The 24,213-nt window shown below is 46.5% G+C and overlaps 1 protein-coding gene and 1 pseudogene across 1 annotated transcript; both read left to right on the forward strand.

The window, feature by feature from the left end:
• The first annotated feature begins 6,861 nt into the window (after positions 1 to 6,861).
• On the forward strand, positions 6,862 to 22,968 carry LOC125961117 (methionine synthase-like). The gene is made up of 8 exons (XM_049697345.1): positions 6,862 to 6,955; positions 8,262 to 8,337; positions 10,866 to 11,021; positions 12,536 to 12,732; positions 15,586 to 15,786; positions 16,485 to 16,677; positions 18,117 to 18,229; positions 18,683 to 22,968. The coding sequence occupies exons 1-8, from the start codon at positions 6,908 to 6,910 to the stop codon at positions 18,767 to 18,769; spliced, it is 1,071 nt and encodes a 356-aa protein (XP_049553302.1). The 5' UTR covers positions 6,862 to 6,907; the 3' UTR covers positions 18,770 to 22,968.
• On the forward strand, positions 22,566 to 22,968 carry LOC125961119 (60S ribosomal protein L34-like; annotated as a pseudogene).
• Positions 22,969 to 24,213: the final 1,245 nt, after the last annotated feature.

Raw genomic sequence — 24,213 nt, forward strand, 5'->3', positions numbered from 1 at the left:
AGAGTGGAGAGAGTTAGAGCTGTTGTGAAGGGGCAACAGAGCGCTGAGAGAGCTGCTGTGAAGGGGCAACACATAGCGCCGAGATTTAGGCAGAGCTGCACTGAAGAGGCAACAGCGAGTGCTGAGCGTTAGAGCTGCGCTGAAGGGGCAATAGAGAGCGATGAGGTTTACAGCTGCTGTGAACGGGCAACTGAGAGCACTTTGAATTAGAGCTGCTCTGAAGGAGCAAACAGAGGGATGAGAGTTAGTCAGAGCTCCTGTGAAGGGGCAACAGCGAGCGCTGAGAATTAGAGCTGCATTGAAGGGGTAGCAGAGCTCGCTGAGGTTTAGAGCTGCGTTGATGGGGCAACAGAGAGCGCTGAGGTTTACAGCTGCTGTGAAGCGGCAACTGAGAGCGCTTAGAATTAGAGGCGCTCTGAAGGAGCAAACAGAGTGGTGAGAGTTAGAGCTCCTGTGTAGGGGCAACAGAGAGCCTGAGAGTTAGAGCTGCGTTGAAGGGGCAACACAGAGGGCTCTGAGTTGAGGGTATTGCCTGAAACCTTCTATTGGTTTTTGTTTTTAACATTTTTATTGGAGTATAATTGCTTTACAATGGTGTGTTAGTTTCTGATTTACAACAAAATCAATCAGTTATATATATATATATGTTTCCTTATTTCTTCTCTCTTGCATCTCCCTCCCTCCCACCCTCCCTATCCCACCCCTCCCTGTGGTCACAAAGCACAGAGCTGATCTTCTGTTTAATTGTACTAGGGAAATGTGAAAAAATATCCTTGGGCTCGTGTCGTGGTCACTGTGGGTGTGTGCATTGCCGGAAGGTGGGTGTGTGCATTGCCGGAAGGAGGACGGGTGTGTGTGTCCTGTGTTTTCCGGCACCACCTCCGAGCCAGCTGCAGCAGTGCTGGCCTGAGTAATAGGAAGTGTGCCAGGACACTTGGACCTTGACACCAACCCAGAGAGAGATTTCAGCCATTGACAAATATTTACAAACATGAATGGGCACTTCTTAACTCTGTGCCAGAGATGAAAGGAATGCAGAATTTTTTAATCAATTTTATTTGAAGTATATTTTTTTACAACGTTGTGTTAGTTTCTGCTGTACAGCAAAGTAATTCAGTTATGCATATATATGCATTCTTTTTAATAATCTTTTGCATTATTTATATATTTTTTAACATGTTTATTGGAGTATAATTGCTTTACAATGGTGTGTTAGTTTCTGCTTTATAACAAAATGAATCAGTTATACATATACATATGTTCCCATATCTCTTCCCTCTTGCATCTCCCTCCCTCCCTCCCTATCCCACCCCTCTAGGTGGTCACAAACCACTGAGCTGATCTCCCTGTGCTATGCGGCTGCTTCTCACTAGCTATGTATTTTACATTTGATAGTGTATATATGTCTGTGCCACTCTCTCACTTTGTCACAGCTTACCCTTCCCCCTCCCCTTATCCTCAAGTCCATTCTCTAGTAGGTCTGTGTCTTTATTCTTGTCTTGCCCCTAGGTTCTTCATGACCTTTTTTTTTCTTAGATTCCACATATATGTGTTAGCATATGGTATTTGTTTTTCTCTTTCGACTTTTACTTCACTCTGTATGACAGACTCTAGGTACATCCACCTCACTACAAATAACTCAATTTCGTTTCTTTTTATGAGTAATATTCCATTGTATATATGTGCCACATTTTTTTTATCCATTCATCTCTTTTTTTGTTTTGTTTTGTTTTTTGCGGTACGCGGGCCTCTCACTGTGTGGCCTCTCCCGTTGCGGAGCACAGGCTCCGGACGCGCAGGCTCAGCGGCCATGGCTCATGGGCCCAGCCGCTCCGCGGCATGTGGGATCTTCCCGGACCGGGGCACGAACCCGTGTCCCCTGCATCGGCAGGCGGACTCTCAACTACTGCGCCACCAGGAAAGCCCCCTCATTGTAGTTTTGTTTGTTTGTTTGTTTGTTTTTTTGCGGTACGCGGGCCTCTCACTGCTGTGGCCTCTCCCGTTGCAGAGCACAGGCTCCGGACGCGTAGGCTTAGCGGCCATGGCTCCGCGGCATGTGGGATCTTCCCGTACCGGGGCACGAACCTGTGTCCCCTGCATTGGCAGGCGGACTCTCAACCACTGCGCCACCTGGGAAGCCCCCTCATTGTAGTTTTGATTTGCATTTCTCTAATGATTAATGATGTTGAGCATTCTTTCATGTGTTTGTTGGCAATCTGTATATCTTCTTTGGAGAAATGTCTATTTAGGTCTTCTGCCCATTTTTGGATTGAGTTGTTTGTTTTTTTTTTATATTGAGCTGCTTGTAAATTTTAAAGATTAATCCTTTCTCAGTTGCTTCATTTGCAAATATTTTCTCCCATTCTGAGGGTTGTCTTTTTGTCTTGTTTGTGGTTTCCTTTGCTATGCAAAAGATTTGAAGTTTCATTAGGTCTCATTTGTTTATTTTTGTTTTTATTTCCATTTCTCTAGGAAGTGGGTCAAAAAGGATCTTGCTGTGATTTATGTCAGAGTGTTCTGCCTATGTTTTCCTCTAAGAGTTTGATAGTGTCTGGCCTTACATGAAGGTCTTTAATCCATTTTGAGTTTATTTTTGTGTATGGTGTTAGGGAGTGTTCTAATTTCATACTTTTACATGTACCTGTCCAGTTTTCCCAGCACCACTTATTGAAGAGGCTATCTTTCCTCCACTGTACATTCCTGCCTCCTTTATCAAAGATAAGGTGACCATATGTGCGTGAGTTTATCTCTGGGCTTTCTATCCTGTTCCATTGATGTATATTTCTGTTTTTGTGCCAGTACCATACTGTCTTTATTACTGTAGCTTTGTAGTATAGTCTGAAGTCAGGGAGCCTGATTCTCTTTTGCATTATTGAATATAGGACATTGAATACAGTTCTCTGTGCTATACAGTAGGACTCTGTTGTCTATCTATTCTCTATATAAAAGCTTACATCTTCTAACCACCTCCCCCTTGGCAAACACCAGTCTGTTCTGTATGTCCATGATTCTGTTTTTGTTTCATAGATAAGTTCATTTGTGTCCTATTTTAGATTCCACATGTAGGTGATATCGTATGGAATTTGTCTTTCTCTTTCTGATTTACTTCACTCAGTATGAAAATCTCTTGGTCCATCCATATTTCTGCAAATGGCATTATTTTGTTCTTTTTTATGGCTGAGTAGTAAGGAATGTAGAATTTTTTTTAATGACCCATTTCCAGGTAGAAAAACGTTTAATCTGGAATGGGCCAGTTGACCCTACCCAAGGGCAGAAAAGCATTCACAGATATATGTTGGAAACACAGAATTCGGTAAATATAATAAAGAACTTAGCTAAGTGGTTTTTCCTGCTTTTCTCCATCAGTGAAGCCTAACATCGTCTCTTCTTATGTGTTTCATTATTTTCACTGAATAATGGGATATAATAGGTTGTGGGAATCTGAGTGACCATGTGGTGCAGTGGTTTCCAAGTTTGTTTTAGCCACAGAAACCTTGTTTGCAAGTGATGTCTCCCCTGAAAACTCAGTAGTATACAAAGGAGAGCAGCCCCTTCCACCCCTCATCCCATTCCTGGAAGAGCGCAATTTAAGCACCATTAATCTAGTCCAACCTTCACATTTGCAGGCGAGGGGCCTGGTGACTTGTGACACTACCAGGCACTGTCACGCAGCCTGGACCAGGGCGACACATTTCCTGAGCCATTTTCCAAAGGAATTCTTTCAGATCTTTGAATTTACTTATATGAAAATTATACAATAATCAGTAACATTATTAAATATTTATAGTGTACCCAGCACTGTGCTAAGTGCTTCACATGGATTTATTTTATCCTCATGAGGTATACTTTTATCCTTGTGAGGATACTTTCATTATCCCCATTTTAGAGGTGAGGAAACAGGAACGAAGAGATTAGTAACTCTTGAGGCCACACATCCCTGAAGCAACAGGTGTGGATTTGAATGCAGGTGCTCTTACTCTGTGAGGCGTTAGTTAAACTTGTTTCCATTAATATCTAATGTCCCCTTTATTAAGAAGGATAAAATTAAATCGGGCTGGAGTCATAAAATTGCAGTTATTTAAATTGCCATTGAGATAGACTAACGTGCAAATAAACTACATTTCTACAACTCAATTTAAAAATAATTTTTTGGATCTTATATTTGGATAGTGTTTCGTAAAGAGGTTATGTCAGGTCCATGGTTGAGTAACCAGTGAGCCTCTCTTTAAGGCTTATTCCTGTTTTCAAATGCTAATGAATGACTGTGAACATTTCCTGTTTGGAGACCAGGCCGTTGGTCCCGTTTGCATGCACAGTGGTAACACTGACCCCACAGGTCGGGGAATACTTTAGCTGGGAATGACTTGGTCCCTTGATTCTCTTCCGAGGACACTCCTCCACCGTCTGGAAGAGCTAAAGCCCCGTGGACCCAGCTGGAAGCCAGCAGAGGATGAGGCGTGGGTGTCTGTGCCTTTTACCGTTTGGTCCAGCCAGGCAGTCGACAGTAGTTGGCTCTTCTCATATACAAAGAAACAGCCACCTTTTGAAATTACTCAGACATAAGTCTGATGGCAAATCATTTGGGTAATTGCCAGTGACACATTTCGGGAGTCAGTGGTACAGTGTGTTTAGGTTGATTTGTTTAGATTGATTGATGGTTCAGAGTCTTTTGATCTCACTGCAGTGATCATGACGCAGGTTTACACTCTAGCTACTGTGTCATGTATTTATTTGAAAGGTTCCAAAATGTGGCAATTACGTACATAATAGTTGGAGATTTAGACCAGATGATGGATGCCCCCTTACGTTCTTTCCTTTTTTAAAAAAAAATAAAAAACAAGGTGTGAATATTCAGTCCTCTTTAAATTAGAAAATAAATTTTCAGCATATTCCCAACGTAAATTGTGCTGCAATTTGCCCTGAGAAAGAAAAAAGAAAAAAAAGGAAAAGTTCTACTATGTCTGATGGTTGGCAAGAAAACACAGGATGGACTCTGGTTTTGTGATGGAAGGACCACATAGATTAGCCCATATAATTGGCCATGAGCTTGTTTCCATTGAGCAAGTCAGCCTGGGCAGGGAGGGGCCTGTCACCGCAGCTCTGGCAGCAGGAGCTCCACGAGGGGTGTGGAAGGGACCAGCCAACAGCAGCAACCCCTTCCATTTACCCAGTAGTTCCTGTGTTGGATGCTGTCAAGTTCTGGAAATCGGGGAGTTACTTTCTCAGAGTTTAAATTCTAGCAGAATGCAACAGTGTTTTAAAACAGTGATTGCATGTACTTTGGGGGAGCTCAGGAGTAGATATCCTTTCCTGTTTTCATGAGCTCTGCTGGATTTCCTAAATGAGGACTCCATTGAGGTGAAGTTCACGTAAGACTGGGAATTACTCTAGTATGCATACCCTTTGGGAGCCTGTTTTTAGGCTTATCACAATGGCCTTTACTGATTATATTTCTTAATAAAGTGATTTGATTTTATACTAACTTACAGGTGATTGGATTTTTATTAGAGATACTCAGACAATTCACACAGAATTATAGACATTTAAAGCTGATGGGCACTTTAGCCATCACCCAGCCGAACTTCCTCCATTTCAGATAATGGTATTGAACTTCCCTGCCTTTTTGTGTGTTAGAAAATCCTGCTGGAGGATGCAGGGTTGGGGCAGTGCTGTGATTTTGGAACTGATGTGAACAGCAGCAGCCATTTCCTCTTCCTTTGTGATTTTATTTTGAGCTTTGGTGGCAGCTATTCTACCTATTTGATAATCATAGTCATAAATACTATTTAGCTGATTCTAGTTTTACAGTTTACTGAGTAGCCTCACTTTTCTCAGATGATCAGTTTCCTTTCTTATTTTAGCACAAGCTCATGGTTGACTGTGAAGATCAGCCTCATTCCATCAGCAAACATTTTGTGAGGATGCACCTTCTATGTGCTGGGCCCCACGTTAGAAGACAGGGGCACGAAGGTGGTTAAGGTGCAATCCTACCCTCACAGGGCCTGTCCTCTAGTCAGGGAGGTAGATGCCTAGGCAGATGCTGGAAGCCTGTGGTAAATGCAGTGGTGGAGAGATGAACAGAGTATCTTTGAAACCCTGAAGGGGGGGTACCTAACCAGTGTGTTTTGGGGCCCCAAGACCACCCCTAGTTTCAGTGATTTGCTAGGACTCACAGAACTCAGAAACACTGTTATACTCACAATCACGGTTTATAACCATGAAAGGATACAGATTAAAATTGAGTGGAATCTAGAGAAGGCCAGGCACCAGCATCCAGGTGTCTCTCCCCTCGGAGTCATACGGACAGAGCTTAATTCTTCCACTAATGATGTGTGACAGCATGTACAGAGTGTTGCCGACCAGGGACGCTCGCCTGAGCCCTAGTGTCTTGGGCTTTTATTGGAAGCCAGTCACATAGGCAGGGCATGCTCACCTGTCTGAGTACCTTAGGGGGTTCTCAGGCTTCAACCCCTCCAGAGGTTAGATAGCACGTAAGCCAAGTTCCCCCATAATTCACATTGTTAGCATAAACTTTCTGGGATGGCCTGAGGCCCCAGGTAGACAAAGACATTCTTTATCAGGCAGGATATTCTGAGGGCTTAGAGTTTATCTCCCAGGAGCAGTCAAAGTCCAGTCTCTTCTTTGTAACGTGCAACATTGGAGCATCCCAGGCCTGCTGAGTTAACCCTTTACTGTAAAGCCAGGCAGGCATTAGCACAACTGGTGAAGGGAGAGGAAATGATGTTAGTATGGGAAGGCTTCCTGAAGGAGGTGACCCTAGGACTGACCAGTATTACTCATGTTTTATCTTCTTTCGCTGCTCTATGGTTATTGAACTTTGATCTTGCATTTTCAGTGTTCTCAACTGTTAGATGAGAATCTAAAAGATGAGTACTTTGAGGAGATCATGGAAGAATATGAAGATATTAGACAAGACCATTATGAGTCTCTCAAGGTAAGTGACAAAAACAGGTCCCCGCTTGTTTGGGTAATAAAAGATCCTACAGTTTTTTGTTTTTTGTTATTTTTGGCCGCGTCAGGTCTTAGTTGCGGCACGCAGGATCTTCGTTGCGGCACGCGGGCTTCTCTAGTTGTGGCCCGTGGCTCCAGGGTGCACGGGCTCGGTAGTCGCGGTGCGCGGGCTCTCTAGTTGTGGCGCACGGGCTTAGTTGCCCCACAGCATGTGGGATCTTAGTTTCCTGACCAGGGATTTAACCTGCATCCCTTGCATTGGAAGGCGGATTCTTAACCACTGGACCACCAGGGAAGTCCGATCCTACAGTTTTTAATGTGAATTTGCTGTTTGGAGGAGGGGAAGGTTTGGGATCATTTTTGGGAGGTCCTACTTTCTAGTTCACATCAGCGTTCTTCAGTGTTCCCAGTAATTTTGGGTTATATTAAGGTTAATTTTATTTATTCCTCCAAACATGTACTGAGTAAGAAGTAGGTGTTGGGTGCTGTGCTGGCTGCCACTTATGAGAATGAATAAAACATGAGCTCATAGGCAGCAGGGAGATGGGGACTGAGTGTACCGGGGTGGCTCCCACAGAGCCTTATGCTTGAGGAAATATGGAAGAGAATGCAGACATTAGGCAGGACCAGTGTCAGTCTCTCTGCCTGATCGCCCGAAGCTCTCTGTGCAGAATAATGTTTCAAGAACTGGCCCTCTGTAGACTAGCTTCAGGAGATGCATGGAGACTAGGCATGATGACTCCTTAGAGGTCGTTGGGATATTTCTTCCTGGTTATCTGCTTGCTGGGCCTTGTGTATGGGGAGGCGGGGGGTGTATTTCAGGGGTGGCCAGGTAAGTGAAATGGGATAACAGACAGCGAGACGGGAACAAGTTTCTGAGGCGTCAGCTGGACCAGGGCACTGTGGTTGGCCTTCCCCTTCCTTAGTTTGCCTACGTTTGGCTGTTTCTTGGTTCTGCCTTCTGGGCCTCAGGGCGGTCGGTGGCCACCAGTTAATCCCAGCCTCAGGTGAAGTACAGGCAGGAGGCCTCACGGTGAAGGCTGCAGGTCCGCCTTGCATTTACGTATCCATATGTAACGGGTGCTCATTGCATCTTTACTCTCTATTGTTCTAGTGCTGATGTGAAGCCATATTGGATGAAAAAGGAAGAGCTTTCTAGGATATGAATTTTCATGAATAAAAGCATATTTTTTCTTGCAAAACTTATTTACTAGCTTCCTTGGGCATGCTTTCATAGTAGCAGCTGAAACGCTGAGTCTCTGACTGAATAACTTTTCCTTTTTTCATAGGAAAGAAGATACTTAACCTTAAGGCAAGCTAGAGAAAGCGGTTTCCATATTGACTGGCTGTCAGAGCCTCCCCCAGGTCTGTATGGCTATTGGTTAGAGAAAAGTGCATGTGATAACTGTGCGCTGAAGAGATGTTTGCATTTACTGAGCAGCAGAATCAAACAGGCAGCTAAAAACTCTTAATTATGTTCAGTGATGATCAAAAATAAAAGTCTACAGGTGCCATTTATGGAGAACTAAACACTGTCCTGAGATTGACCTGCAGCGGCTCTGAGTCCTTGACACAGGAAGTGCTATTATCCCCACTTTTACTTGAAGAAACTGAGTTTCGGGTAATGACTTGGGAGGTTACTAGCATTCTATCTCTGATCTGTCTTCTAAACCCGTACTCTTGCCTCTGTGCTTTGTTTGAGTGGGCCTCCTTCAGGTTGAAGCCAGTTCTAGAGACCTGCCTGGGTGGTGCTGTCACTACCTTGGCCTAGGTCCCAGGCGGGCCCAAGTGCAGACGTGGAATGTCTGAAATTGCAAATGCCTGTGCGTTGACCAGACCTTAAAACATTGCAGTGAAGCAGGCTCTCCTATTTTTGTTCACTCTCATTCTCTCTTGGATGCTTCCCTCTTTTGATTTCTTTCATTTGGTTTCTTGCCCTTCTGATTTCTAGCCACTTTTCTTGCCTTGCATAGGTGTTCATGAAGGAATAAAATGTGCAAGACGTTTTGACAGGTTCAAAGAGGCATGTGATACGAATGCAAAATCGAGACAGGGTGAACAGGGGTTATATTAATTGAATCTGTATTTCCAAGGTAACATCTCAAATCCACTTTCATTGCTCATGACCCCCGTGTTCTGCACACACTCAGCAGAGTGGATTAAATTGGAAACGTAGATGAGCTGGGTTCTAGATTCAGTCCTGCTGAGTTCAGTGCGGTTTAGTGAGAAGAAGGCAGATGGGGACGTGGGAGGCTTGGGTTCTGATCCCAAGTGACCTTGAGCATATTGCTTCCATGTTTGACAGTTTCTAATATGTAAAAAAGAAGTTACTTTATGGAAATGTGAGGATAAAATAAGACATGTAAACCTTAGAAAAAATATAAATCACTATATAGTCCAAACTATTATTTTCTCTTTTCCTTTCAGTATGAAATTGGAAAAATATCACAAGGGGGAGCCCATTTTAGCCAGGCCAAGCGTCCAAAATACATGTCAGTGGCAATAGTCCACTGAAGGCCTGCAGCACCAGGTGGCAGTGGTGACACTTTTCAAGTGGCTGTTTAAGCCCCATGTAGGGCCCCTAAGGACAACCCAGCCTTAGCGTAGTTGCAAGAAGTCAATAAAGAGAGAAGGAAAGGTTCTTCTCTCTAGGTCTTTGGTGGTAAAACCTCAAACACATCTCCAACTCTGGCCGACAAGCTCATTCAAGAATAACACCCTTGAGTGACCCAGAAGCAGAGCGTTTCCCTGACTTTCCAGGCAGGGTGGCACTTCAGTCAGGAGAATAGCTGTAATTTCTTTTTCATTACCAAACAAACCAGCATAATGGAATATTTACAAAGCAAGGATTGTCCTGTATAATAAAAAGATGACCAGGAACACATGGGGGAAAGCTACCATGAACTATGTCAAAAGGTAGAGATTTCCAGGCAAAATTAAGAAGCTGCACATACTTTTCTTTTCCTGTACTTTCACCTCTCACTGTTACTGTCTAACGAGGGAAAAATACTCTTGAGACTTCCGTGTTACCCCTGAGCACCTGAGCGTGGTGCTTTAGTTTAAGTTCTCTGATCCTTATTTGCAGATCAGGAAACTGAGGGCGTGAGGGCTGGGAAACGGGCAGCGGAGTGGTCACCTTGGACCCCAGCCTAACCAACCGGGACTTGGTGGCGCGGGGCGGTACTGGTGCCCCAGGAAGCCCAGTGGCACCGTCTGTCTCTGAAGTCTTCACCAGTATTTCACTTAGGATCTTTTTTAGATTCACAAGGAGGCGTAAAGAAGACTGTATTGAACATTCGTGTACCTCCACCAGGCACTTAAGGAATAAGCTACTGCCCACTTAAAAAAGACAAAACCATACATGTGGGAATTACTGTGAGCCCCTCCCTCCCCTGCAGGATCCTGAATTTGATGCCTCATTTCCGTGCATTTCCGCAGACTTCGATTATGTGCATATGTTCAGTAGGCAATACATTGATCGATTATTGATTCATGTTTTTAAACTTTATGGAAGTGGCCTGTTACATGTGTATTTCTCCAGTGCTCTTTCTTTTAGTATCATCTTCATTTGTACAAGTGAGATCAACCCCAGTCTGTCTTGTTTCTTGGGCGGGGGTGTTGGTGGGGAGGGTTGAGGGAAGAGTTTCCAAGGGCGGTGCAGTCAGTCAGCTGCAGGGGAAGAAGAGGTTTTTTTAAGATGTGCTGGCGAATTACTCCTTCTCCTCAGTAATTTCAAGTTCCCCTCTTTGTAAAACAACTCCTCCGGGTGACAGGAGGGAGGCGGAGCGTGGGAGCCAACAGAGCGGGAAGGCCTCCCGCAGGCGGCACCAGGCATGAGTGGCACTGAGCCCCAGGCCGGTGCCAGGGTTCACACCTCTCACTCTGTCCTGTAGTGAAGCCCACATTCCTTGGGACTCGGGTCTTTGAAGACTACGACCTGCAGAAGCTGGTGGACTACATTGACTGGAAGCCTTTCTTCGATGTCTGGCAGCTCCGGGGCAAATACCCAAACCGAGGCTTTCCCAAGATATTTGACGACAAAGCTGTAGGTTAGTTCAGTAAGTCCTTCCATCCTGCTCTGGTATCCGAGACATGGTCTTGGGACTTCGAAGACAAGAATAGATGGTGAGCAGCGGGGTGGATTATGCAGGAGAGAGTTTACTGTTATGACATGATGAAGGGTACTGTTCCATCCGCTCGGCTCTTTGACAGTTTGTAATCTGCTGGGTTGGTCCTTATTTACTGACTACATTTCGCATTTCATTTATCCATTCTTTACTAAATGTTTATTGACATCGGTTACATGCTGGGCACTGGGGATAAACAGAAGAAAAATGTATCAAAAAGAAGATGTATCATCGCTGCCGTCTGGTACCCGGCTGGCTGGTGCAGCATTGGAGGGTGATTCCCGTACAGCAGGACGAGCTCCTGCTGCGGGACCAAGGCCCAGCTTCTGTGGACACAGGGAAATGAGTCAGACCTCAGAGTGGGACATCAGGAGAGGCTTCCTGGAGGAGGTGGTGTTTGAACTGCTTTTTGAAGATTAGTGGGAGCTACTGGGCCTGGGACTGGGAATGTGAGGTGGTGATGAAGAAAAGGACACTCCAGGCCGAGGAGACCGAGTGGGAAGGCACAGACACATGGGCTGATTTGGGGACCGGCAAGGAGGCTATTGTGCCTGCTGGGGAGGGGCTGGGGGTGACAAGCTAGTTGATAGATAAACTGCTAGCCCTGCGTCTCGCTGTCAGCCGTGCCCCCAGAGACATGGGACCGAAACACTAAGCCCTTCAAAGGGTTCTGTAACAGCCAGCTCAGAGGGAGGTGGGGGGTGGACTGGTGGGTGTGTGGGGTTAGGGCTGAGGGGAGCCTGGGAGAGTGGCCCTTGCCCACTTCCTGGGGGGGCCCTGGGGTGCGTGTTAGGTGCTGTGACTCAGCGGCTCCCAGGCTAGCCGAGGTGCAGCAGTGGGCAAGGGCCTCTCATTCTGATCTGCTCCCGGGTGATCACAGATGAGCAGTTGAGTGGCTTAAGCAGGGCTGGCCAGGCCCGGGCAGAAAGCCTAACTCTAACCCCGCTGGCTCCTGCCGGAACCAAGTGAGGGCCTGATGGGCCCTGGCCTGGGCCATCCAGGAGCAGCACTGAAGTCACACTCCACTCCTCAGGCTGTTCTGCACCCCCAGGGGTCACGGTGAGGTCAGGGGAGCTGTCTGTGCACGAGGAACGTGGTGGTGGAAGGGTCTGGCCTGCCTTGTCTCGCTCTCTGTCTGACACATTGCTGCACGGAGCCAAGAGCTGGCTCTCTGCCTTTTGTTAAATGGAAAAATAAGTGGCTTGAGCTGGCGAAGCAGTCTGTGTACGGGAGCTTCACTTAGCAGAACTGCTGAACCCTTAGCTCATGCACCTGGGGTTGCTGATGGCAAACACTGATTTTTAAAGTATTTGAGGGGAAAAGAGAGGGGTGAAGAGAGAAGATGACTGAGGAGAGGTAGTAGTTTTAAAAAGAAGCATGCTTTGCTGGTTATTATTGGCATCTCTAAGTGAATTCTTACGATATTTTCCTAACAGGTGAAGAAGCCAAAAAAGTCTATGATGATGCCCAAACTATGCTGCAGGCACTGATTAGTCAGAAGCAGCTCCACGCCAGGGGTGTGGTTGGGTTCTGGCCAGCGCAGAGCAGCCAGGACGACATCCACCTGTATGCGGAGGGCGCGGCACCCCAGGCCGTGGAGCCCATCGCCACCTTCTACGGACTCAGGCAGCAGGTGCGGAGGCCGTGCGGCCAGCAGACACATTGCCCTACTCTTTGTTTTAAGCACTCACAAAACATAAATAAGAATGGTGTAAGTTTGAACTTTGTGTAAGCATAGCTCTGCCCCACCTCACCCCAAATGACCAGTCACAGCCCCGAGCTCAAGGCATTTGTGATATAGAGAAGGGGCCAGTGTGGGTTTAGAAGCTGGGCCTCTCGGGCACCAGCAGGAGGGAGGTGTTTCCTGTCGGGGTTGGATGGGTGAGGAGAAACACTGCTGCTGCCTCGGAGGGTCATGCACAGGTGGACATTCACTTGCTCAAGAACATTGATTTGCATCTGGGCCTGTCATTAGGCTGGCGGCTCCTTTCTCAAGGCGAAGACGGGGGGAAGCAGACATTCGCTGGATGTCTACCAGGGGCCAGCTGCTTAGCAGGGCCCTTAATGGACCATCTTGTTTCATTTCCACACAACCTGTTGTCGGGCAGTTCATATGTTTCCATTTTGCAGAGATGAAAACGAAAGCTGATGGAGAGTGCGCTGAGCTGCGCAGCTCGGAGGGGAGAGCCCAGCCTGTCCACACCCTGATGGCTGTTCTCTCATGCCACTGGCTTCTCCCGGGTCATAGAACAGGCTCTCCTCCACACAGCTCCCTCTCCTATGACCCCACCTTTAAACATGCAAATCTGTAAGCATGTCCCTTTAGCTGCTATAAAAAATGAGCTGGGGCTTCCCTGGTGGTGCAGTGGTTGAGAGTCCGCCTGCCGATGCAGGGGACACGGGTTCGTGCCCCGGTCCGGGAAGATCCCACATGCCACGGAGCAGCTGGGCCTGTGAGCCATGGCTGCTGAGCCTGCGCGTCCAGAGCCTGTGCTCCGCAACGGGAGAGGCCACAACAGTGAGAGGCCTGCGTACCGCAAAAAAAAAAAAAAAGCTGCCCTGATCAAGAATCGGAGCCAGAATTCACCAGTCATTAACAAAGGACAGTAGCAAGTGCTTCTCGCATGGTCTTATTACCATTTTCAGTCATTCAGGAGTGATAGTATTGCTTTTAATCATAATCACAATGTAATTCATAATGTCAGATGTTTTAACTATAACAACGTCTGAGGGAATCCTTAAACTTGGGACATTAAACAGTACCATAACAAGTTAAACGGGGACAGCTACACCATTACTGTGTGCACCCAGGCCCGGTACATCCTCAGTCTCTGCACCCAGGCCTGGTGCATCCTCACTCCGTGCACTCAGGCTCAGACACCTCAGAACACAGGAGGATTCTAATGTTAAGTTCTAGCCCCTCCTCACTAGGGAACTGGTGACTTTTCTTTTAAAGAAGTAATTAAGGTCAGAAACCTCCACCCTGGCCTGAATTTCCATCCTTCAAGCCCTGTGTCCTCTGACCTCTTTTTACATCCAACACCATTCATGTCCAGGCAGTCTGTGGGGGACTGTATTAGGGCATTTAATATAATGACTTTTCAAAGTACGTGTATTACCTACCCAGATAGCTATTTCTAAGGATGTGCTTTTTTCCAGTATGCTGGAAAATTCTGGCTGCAGCGACTTACTGCTCCGGGAGTCTTCTGTTCTGAGTGGCTCTGATCGCTGTCTATTTTAAAGAGCTGTGTGGCTCTGTGACCTGTCTCTCCTTGTGGTGCTGGGAAACTTTGTTTCTCCTGGCTTTTGTTAGCAAAGAGCAGTTGTTGGGCAGAGTACAAGTGGAAGGCAGCTCCTCCCTGCATAGCTGGCCCTGGCTCTGTGACATTTCCACTTGCCTTTATCAAATACCTTCTTGTCTGCAGCCACTTAACTGTTTTTTGCCCAGTGTCGATTAGACTGTACTTGTTTCCAGAGCTGGCAAGCAAATAGCTGTGAAGCTTCTGGGTTGACTGCTCATTAATTGATCTGTCCTAAGCAGTGTTGTATAGTGGTCAAGAGCATTGGTTGTGGATCAGACCCATGGGCCTGCCACTGTCTGACCTTGAACTAGTTCTTCAAGCTCTCGCTGCCTTGGATTTCTTGTATAAAATGGAGCTGGTGGTGTCACTTACTTCACAAGGTTGTTGAGAGGATTGGATTAGTTAATTCGTATAAAGCACCAAGACCAGTGCCTGACACAGTCAGCACTCAGTAAATATTAGTCATTTGTTATTTACCTTCTCAGCAAACGTGTTGATTGTGAAGTATGTGTAAGACCTTATTTGTCAGCTCAATAGCAGGGATAAGTCAGTCATCAGCTGAAGATGGAAAGCAGGCAAGGATGGCCACCTGGCCTGAGGAGAGAACCCCAGAAGCAGATCCTGCTCAATTTTTTGATTGGTTTCAGGCCAGCCCAGCAGTGTCCTTAGCCATCCCCTGACCCACCGCCCGTGGTGGACAGCACGTGGCCCTGTGTTGCTGACCTTAGCCGTTTGTTGAACTGCTTCTGTCGATGTAAAGTAGAGGCTTACATACTTAGTGGACCCCTTTTGAACATAACTTTAGGATTTAATGTGGGTCTTGAATTGAAAACACTTTTGGAGGAAAAGAAAACCTTTTTATATGAATATTTAGGGTTCCAGTTCCTGTAGGCATTCAGTAAATGTTTGGTCAGTGTGTGAATGAGCGAGTTAACTGGTTTCTCGACTGTGTATGTCATTCCATGTCATATCTTTCTAAAAATCTCGTTCCATTTATTTATTCAACACATGTTTATTGAACACTCACTACATATCAGGTGCTCTCCTAAGTGCTGGGGATGTAACAGTGAACAAAAGAGCTCCATTTGAAGCTGTATTCTTGGGAAGGTGCCCGATTGCTCTTCTCTGTGTGTTGGTGCCAATTCCATGCTAATGGCCACTCTGCCCACTCCTTGTGTTTCAAGGCCGAGAAGGACTCTGCCAGCGCAGACCCCTACCTCTGCCTCTCGGACTTCATCGCCCCTCTGCACTCGGGCGTCCCTGACTACCTGGGTCTGTTTGCCGTTGCCTGCTTCGGGGTGGAGGAGCTGAGCAAGGCCTACGAGGAAGAGTGTGATGACTACAGCAGCATCATGGTCAAGGCGCTGGGGGACCGGCTGGCCGAGGTAGAGCCGTGGTGCCCTGAGGCCAGAGTGCGCGCGCACGTGTGCATGTGCGTGTGTGTGTGTTTGGCTCTGACAGCACACATACTCTTAAATCCTGTATTTTCGAGTCACTCTCACGCCTCATCTTTGGGCACAGAGCACCCTTCAGCGATGCTGTAGTTGGAGTGGCCCGTGGAGCCTTGACTTCATTGTCTTGGTTCTGGTGTCGCCCTGTGCTTGTGATTTGATGTTTTCCAGAGGACCCTGCAAAAAGCCAAACAGGTTCTGTTTCAGAGCTTCTCGTTCTGATGTTGGGCTCCCCTGTAGATCCCTCATCTTCCTCTGTCGGGTGGGGCAGCCTAAGCTGTGGGAGCTGCTCCCCTTTTCCCGAGGCTCACAGCAGAGTCACTGGCTGCTGTCATGGTCCCCGCTTCTCCTTCTGGCCACCATAAGCTGTAGCCTGAGCGTCAGAGAAAGGTCTGAAGGGCCTCGGATCCTCGGATCGTTGAATATGATCCTTGAGAGCCTGGGCTGAGGCCAGAACTGAGCCGCAGAGCAGCTGATGACAGTACAGATGAGTTGAGTCCCTGGCCCATCCCTCTCGCCGGTTCCCCCGCCTGCTGTCGGGTCAGGGAGGTGTGTTTGCGGGCGGGACAGAGGGCAGGAGGGAAGGCAGGAGAAGGGCTCCCGCCTCCATCCGACGGTGTGTTCCGCCCCAGGCCTTCGCCGAGGAGCTGCACGCGCGGGTCCGCAGGGAGCTGTGGGGCTACTGTGGCGGTGAGCAGCTGGCCGTGGCCGACCTGCGGAGGCTGCGCTACGAGGGCATCCGGCCGGCGCCCGGCTACCCCAGCCAGCCTGACCACACCGAGAAGCTGACCATGTGGAGGCTGGCGGACGTGGAGCGGCACACAGGTCAGCACCAGGCAGGCGCGCATCCTGCCTCACGTTACACACACGGTAGCGGAGGGAAGGCGTGCGGATGGAGCAGGTGGGGGACACGGAGAGGCTTACAGTGAGATCCCTGATCCCATCGTTTCTCACTTCCAGCAGTGTGTTCTAGTCCTTCACCTCCATATTATTATTATTATTTATTATTATTTTTTTTTGCGGTACGTGGGCCTCTCACTGCCGTGGCCTCTCCCGCTGCGAGCGCAGGCTCCGGACGCACAGGCTCAGCAGCCATGGCTCACGGGCCCAGCCGCTCCGCGGCATGTGGGATCCTCCCGGACTGGGACACGAACCCGTGTCCCCCACATCGGCAGGCGGACTCTCAACCACTGCGCCACCAGGGAAGCCCATATATTATTATTATTTTGACAGGAGGAAAAGAAACTCATTTCAATTCGTGCACATGGAGGCCCTGTAGAATTATTGTTGAGTAGTGGTCTTTTATCACCATTTTCAGGTTTATCAGTTTTCATTATTTTCTTTTCACCTACAATAGATGGGAGCTTAGCTGACTCACATCAGCCCGTACATCCCCTGCCCCATTTTCCTGTTACACGTGTGTCTCTCCACTATTGAGCGACCTTTGTAACCTTTAATAATGTATTTCATGTCGCTCTCTCCTTCCACCACTTCTAGGAGTGTCTCTGGACCCTCGTCTCACAGAATTCCCACACTTCCCTTCCGCTCCCTCTCTCTTTACTTCTGTACCACTGTGAACACAGTGTACTGTTTTCAGTGGCGTTCATCAAAAGCATGCCATCCACGCCGAAGACGTTAAAGGAATGTAGATGGACATGAAGAGCTATGAGGCTTATTGAATCTGGGCTGGCAGGATGGCAGCGGCTCCAGGAGACAGGAGACGGGGACTTGGGGACCCGTTTCTGCCGTAAGCCAGCTGGGCGACCTTTGGCAAAGCACCGAGCCTTTACGTCGCTCCATTGCCTTGTCCAGAAAGTGAATGGCGTAGACTAGATAGCCTTATTGTGGGCTCATCCTCAGTGGGGCCTGGCTGTCTGTCATTCCCCTAGTGGCCTTGGCCTCACAGGTGCACTTGGAGGTCCAGGTGGTGTCCGCATCTGCAGGGTTGGAGTCCTTGTCTAGAAGGCCCAGGCGTAGCCTCCATGGCTGATCTTGGAGGGCAGGCATAAGAATGTAGAGAGTCTTTTCCAGGCCTCTCCCCCCAGGTTAGAGGAGATCTGCACATCCTGAATTTGTTCATCACTTCGGCGGGAATTTGCTAGACGAGTCTGCCCACATCTTTCATGCTGTCTCACATGTCCACCTGGAAGGCACAAGCTCACTCTCATTCACTTGTAAACAAGAATATGCTGGGAGCCTACCACTCGGCAGGCCTGTCTCAGCACTGAACAAATGAACGTTTCTCCCCGTGCTGCTCTCCCCAGGCATTAGGTTAACAGAATCGCTGGCCATGGCACCTGCTTCAGCGGTATCCGGCCTTTACTTCTCCAATTTGAGGTCCAGATATTTTGCCGTGGGGAAAATTTCCAAGGACCAGGTAGGTTAGCTGTTTCATTGTGTGTGGCATCCCTAGATGCCTGTCTTGTTTTGAATGGAACTGTTAGACCTGTTTTATTTTACATGTGAGTGAGAATGAAATGAGAGGGAAAGGATGAAGAGATGTACTCCGGTTTATGTCTTGATTTGATTTCAGCCCACTGCCCCGTTTCTCACCCTGCCGTTTACACACAGACCAACCCTCCCACACCCCTGCCACACACACACCCCAGCCAGGCTCTCAGCCTGAGGTAGTTACGACATATTGTTTTTCTGCCCGGAAAATAAGGCACCTCGATGAATAGATAAATATCTGTCTCTATTTAACTCAGTGGATTACTATTAAGGCAAAAGACATAAAACGTACTTAATGTATCTTGGCGAATGCTGTGGAAACTTGAGTTCACAAAGTCTTATCATTTTGGTTTAATAAACTGCTTTTAATCTTTTGCAGATTGAGGATTATGCTTTGAGGAAGAGCATGTCTGTGGCCGAGGTTGAGAAATGGCTGGGACCCATTCTGGGATATGATACAGAATAACTTCTTTTTTTTTTTTAACCTTGTCTATACTTGTTTCCTCAAAGAAACACAGTCAAAAGTGCCTTAATAATAACAGCACAGCGGCCGCGAGCCTATCTGCATCTGGTTGACCTTTGTGCCGCTCCAGGTTGTGGACGTTTGGTGGGACCTTGTGGAAGAACAGAGTGTTCCTACAGTTCTTGGAAAACAAGCAGCTGTTTCCCAGGGGACTTTGAATGAAGAGCAGTGAGCAAGATCCGGGGGGGTCCCCAATTCCTCGGGACTAGGACAAGCCAGAGATGGAGGTCTTTTGCATTTCAAAGCAAGTCAACTTGCTTTTTTCATTTTTACCCCAGACCTAGGAGACCATTTCTTCCTTTCTTTCTTTTTTCTTTTTTTCTTTCTTTCTTCTTTCTCAGAGAAAAGCCTGAAAGTCAGTTGAATAGGGGTATGTGACCCTGTGGCAGAGTGATGCTGTGAGCAACGGGGCATTTTGTCCTGAGTGGTTAGAGCGGTTACTCTGACAGGGGAGAAGCATCACTCTGCTCTCTCTCCCGGGACCTCCTTTTCTGAAGCCTCGATTAGACGCCTGCAGAAGTCCCTGTGGCCAGAGGCATGCTCTCCCCACCGGCTTATCAGAGGTACTCAGGCTGCTGCTGGCCCTGGCAGGTCAGATACAGTCACGTTCTCCAAGCATTTTGTCCTCTCGTGATCTCATATTCCCTCGCCCTGAGGGGGGAAAAAGGAGGTGGGCGGAGAGAGTGGCCGCTAAGGGTAGTGAACAGCCTTGGGTTGTTTTCCGGAACTGAGTAGGCTCTCGGCTCAGCTGCGTGTCCATGCAGCGTGGATAGGTGAGCGGCATCACTCCACTCAGTTCTTCCTTTTTGGCGCTGCCCCAGCTCCAGACTCGCACGATATGGGAACAGCATGTGGACTTGTTTGTGGTCATCGCAGGGAGATGGTTAAGAACCAGGGCTTTGAAGTCAGACACACCCAGATTCGCGTTTCAGGTTTGCCGTGTTCTTGCTGTGCAACTGAAGTATCAGCACGATTTTCTCATCTGTGAAATGGAGACAAGAGAGACTAGCTCCTCTCTCACAGGCATGAGGTGTGGATTAAAGGAGGTGATGCACGTAGGCAGGTAACATGGGCTGCGGCGCACAGTGAGAGCTTGATAGACGGCAGCTTCTGTAGAGATCTCTAGGGGGTCCCCGAGCTCAGCACAGGGTAGGTGCTCATGGAAAGGGAATAAGAGATTAATGGAGGTGAAAAGATACTGGGGAAATGCATATGGGAACGACCGTGTTGAATATACTAGGTACCCTTTCTGGGATTAGAGCCCCATTGAACACAACGACTGGAGAGAGAAGCTACTGTCTATGTCATAGGCACCATCAGCCTTCATTGTCTGCGAGACAGTGCCCCCTCCCCTCATGATGTAAGCTGGCCTTGCCCCAAAGCAGTTATATCAAATATACACTCAGGTACATTGGAGGTGAAAGGGGAAAAAAACCTTAGCAAACGATAATCCTGCATAACTGTAGCATATACATGTTTACCTGCAGAGTAACATGCCTTCTTAGGCATCGCTTGCCCTTAAAGTGAAGAGAATTGTATGCTTTCTTTAGGTCCATTTAATCTGTGCTAGATTGAGACGGGGACTCATTTTCCCCGAGACGCTCAGGTGGAGGACTTATTTTCTCTTCCATAGCAGGTATGTTATTCTGGGTGGTGGCACATCCTTCTTTAAGAAAGAATAACCCCCTCCAAATATTTTAATGTATTTTATCCGAATTACAGTTGCTAAGAGTCTCCCAGTTTCATTAAGTATGCACCATATCTTTTCTCAACTAGTTATGTGTTGGAATGGCTTCCTTAAATGTATTGTTGATCTAATCCCATGATGGATGCCTTTTATCTAAAGACAAAAACAGTTTGTGCAAGTTCAAGTGCCTATATGTTCATTAAAGAATATAGAACATAGCTTGAAAACCCCTTAGTTTATGTCAGGTGACCTCAAAGGCAGGAAGGTGACCATTCTGCAGCCGGGGTCTTTTCTGTGTCTCTGCAGGTACGTCCAGAACCTCTCCTTGTCATCAACGTCCGTGGCTCTCACATCCACTCACTCACTCTCATCATTTCCATTAGGGATCCCATTTTTATTTTTTCCCTCTAAAGAAGCACTTGTTCGGAACCTTCCTCACTCTGCTGCTCACCCTGCTGTCTGTAACGTGGAGGCTGGTGTGTGGGATGGTGGTTGAGGTCAGGTCCTACAGCGCCCTGTTTCTCATCTGAGATATTCTGCCATCAGCCTCCCTCTATTCACAGCTGAGCTCATTTAGAGAAGAGTCTGCCCTCTTTCCATTTCTCTCAGGCTTGTCCTCGACAAATATCCGAGTGTCTACTCTGTGCCAACCACCTTCTCCTCCCATACTCTCTTTAACTCAGTGAAGTTAGGTTTTTTTTGTTGTTGTTGTTTGTTTTTTTTACCCATCTCTTCTGTCATTAGTGCCCTCTTAATTGTTAGATCCCGTGGCCTTTCCAGTGATCTTTCTTCTCTGGGTTTGGGCAATATTAACCACTTCTTCAAAAATCTCCTTTCCCTGGTTCCCCCTTGACTTCACTCTTCTGATTTACCTTCCATGTTTCTTGTAATTTCTTAGCTACTTTTATAGTTTTCTCTTCCTCTGCCCGTTTAAAGCCTGGTCCTCATGAGCCTGTCACTAGTTAACTTCTTAGTCATACAGTTTCAGTGGGCAATCTATCCAGACTCCTCTGTGCTGAATCACACCAAAGACTCGGTGTGTCTCAAACCAGTGTCATCTTACTCTTCTCGAATTCTCAGTGTACTCAGCAACAAACCTCAAACACACCCCATCTTTTTCTTGGACTCTTGCAGCTATCTAAAAAATTTGCACATGAAAGACACGCTTGTCCTCGTTTTAGCTGAGAAGGTAAAATGCATGTTTGAGGCAGGCAGTGTTTAGGTTAAGGCTTGACTGAGGATTTGCAGGATAGAGATGAAGAAGCAAGTAGAAACAAATGAAGAACCACAGTATCTTTGTTCATGAAGGTAGTAAGGGTATCAAACTTCCCAAAAATGATCTACAGATTCAATGCCATTTCCAGCAGAAATTCCCACAGGTTTTGTTGGATGTGACAGGCAGATATCTGAACATCTGTGGAATAGCAAAGGACAAAGATGGCTGGCTGCTTCTGACTATAATGAGGAGGTTGAGGGGACCTTTTACAAGACAGTAAGTTTTATTACAGAGTTTGTGTTGTATGTGGTGCAGAAGTAGGCGCTCTGAGCAGTGCAGCGAGCTAAGGAGCCTGAGAAATAGCCCAGGTGTATATGCTGCCCTTTGAGACGTGATGAGGTGGCACGGCAGGTCAGTGGGGGCAGGAAGCGCGGCTCCATAAGTAGTGCTAGAATAACGGTTATCCTTATGGAAAACAATGAGATGGATTTCTGCCTCACACCTCACCTAGCAGTCAATTCCAAATACATTAAGGTTTTGATTACGAAAAGCAAATACTTAAATGTTTGCATGGAAAAAAACCTTAGGGCCGGAAAGAATCTCTTGAGACATATGCTAATCATAAAAGAAAAGATGATTAAATCAAATATATTAAAACTAGCACTTAAGTTAAGCTAACAATTTAGTGTAGTAGAAAGACAAACCAAGACTTGACATTTACGATACAGTTAACCGAGAAAGGAGTAGTAAGCAGAATATATAGAGAATTCCTATTTTTAAAAAAAAAACAGAAAATAGCCTTCCTCTTCCGGGGACGGTATCCAGAGGCATTCAGGATGGTCCAGCGTTTGACATACAATTGTAGGCTGTCCTACAATACAGTCTCTTAACAAAACCAGCCTGTCCCGAACCCCTGGTAATAGAATTGTTTACCTTTATACCAAGAAGATTAGGAAAACACCAAAATCCGCCTGTGGCGTGTGCTCAGGCCGACTTCAAGGAGTTCGCACTGTGAGACTTTAAGTTCTTGTGAGATCGTCTAAAACAAAAAAACATGTCAGCCGGGCCTATGGTGGTTCCATGTGTGCTAAATGTGTCCGTGACAGGATCGGGTACACTTTCCTTACTGAGGAGCAGAAAATGGTTGTGAAAGTGTTGCAAGTACAAGCACAGAGTCAGAAAGCTTTATTTAGCTTTTGTATTTAAAAGTGAACCCTTTTTGAGTAATAAAAAAAAATTAGAAAGTACAAAAAAAAAAGAAAAACAAGAAACTTGAAAAGACATTTCACAAGAAAAGGAAATACATAGGGCTTATAAATGAGTAGAAACTAGAAACCTTGGAGATATGAATTAAGACCACAATGAGCTTACAGTTTATATCCATAAGATTTGTAAAATTAAGGAGTCTGACAGCACCAGGTGCTGAATGTGAGCTCATCCTTGTGTGGATGTGTAGACAGGCACCTCGGCTTTAGAAAACAACTACACCTCACAGAGTTGAACATTTGCATACTTCAGGATCTAGCTTATGACTCCACCTCCCAGTTGTGTATCCAGTAAACTCTTACATTTGTGTACCAGCAGGTGTGTACAAAAATGGTTATAGTAACATCTTCATAATAGTTAATAATGGGAAAAACTGAAATGCCATTCTGTCTACAAGAGAATGTTTAAGTAAATTAGATATATTCACACTACGGGATATTACTCTGTAGTGACAAGAGGTGAACTACAGCTATACCTGACAATAAGAATGAATCTCAGAAAATATTAAGAAAAAAAAAGCAAGTCCCAGGGTATGGTTGAGACTATTTTTATTGAGCTCAAAACCAAGCAAAACCAAAGAGTACATTGTCTAAGCATACATAAATGGCAAAACTATACTGTAAGAAACAAAGCAAAACAATGCTAAACCAAAATTTAACCTACTGCTTACCTCTGAGAGGGAAACAGAGGGAGCGGATAACAGAGGGACACATGGGTAGTTGCTGGTTATTAGTAATGTTCTCGTTCTTAGGTTGTATGGTAGGTTTATGATTTATTATGCTTTATAACTCATGTATATCGTAGAATTCTGTATGTATTAAATATGTTGTATGTAATGTATTAAACATAAAAATAATAAAGGAAAAAGGGAATAATAAGCCAAAATCTGGGATGGTGACTTTGTAGATAATGTTTTGTGTGTGTCAAATGTATTTTTTAAAGAAAGGAAGGACAGAGTGCACAGCAATGCAAAGGTGGGGACAGAGAGTGGAGCATCTGTGCCCTGTCCAGCCAGAGCTAAGCGTGGCTCCAGATACCGGGCTTTGGAGGATGATCGCTGGTGGCACCGTTGACGCGGGCAGAGAATGTAGGCGGGGAGGAGAAAGGAGCTCTGGACAAGTTTCCTGTGGCTGAATACCGGCAGTTGGACACCTGACTTTGGGATTTTGGAAGAATGGCGTTAGAACTGGGAGACTTCCACGTGGAGGTGGAGGTGCA

This window comes from Orcinus orca, chromosome 14 (assembly GCF_937001465.1).
Source record: "Orcinus orca chromosome 14, mOrcOrc1.1, whole genome shotgun sequence".
Taxonomy (NCBI): domain Eukaryota; kingdom Metazoa; phylum Chordata; class Mammalia; order Artiodactyla; family Delphinidae; genus Orcinus; species Orcinus orca.

What these genes read in the sequence shown, in the direction of transcription:
- LOC125961117 (XM_049697345.1), top strand. Translation starts at nt 6,908, where the DNA reads ATGGAAGAATATGAAGATATTAGACAAGACCATTATGAGTCTCTCAAG. An exon ending in GCTGTCAGAGCCTCCCCCAG is followed by an intron (nt 8,338 to 10,865) that starts GTCTGTATGGCT and finishes TCTGTCCTGTAG; the next exon opens with TGAAGCCCACATTCCTTGGG. An exon ending in TCTACGGACTCAGGCAGCAG is followed by an intron (nt 12,733 to 15,585) that starts GTGCGGAGGCCG and finishes TTGTGTTTCAAG; the next exon opens with GCCGAGAAGGACTCTGCCAG.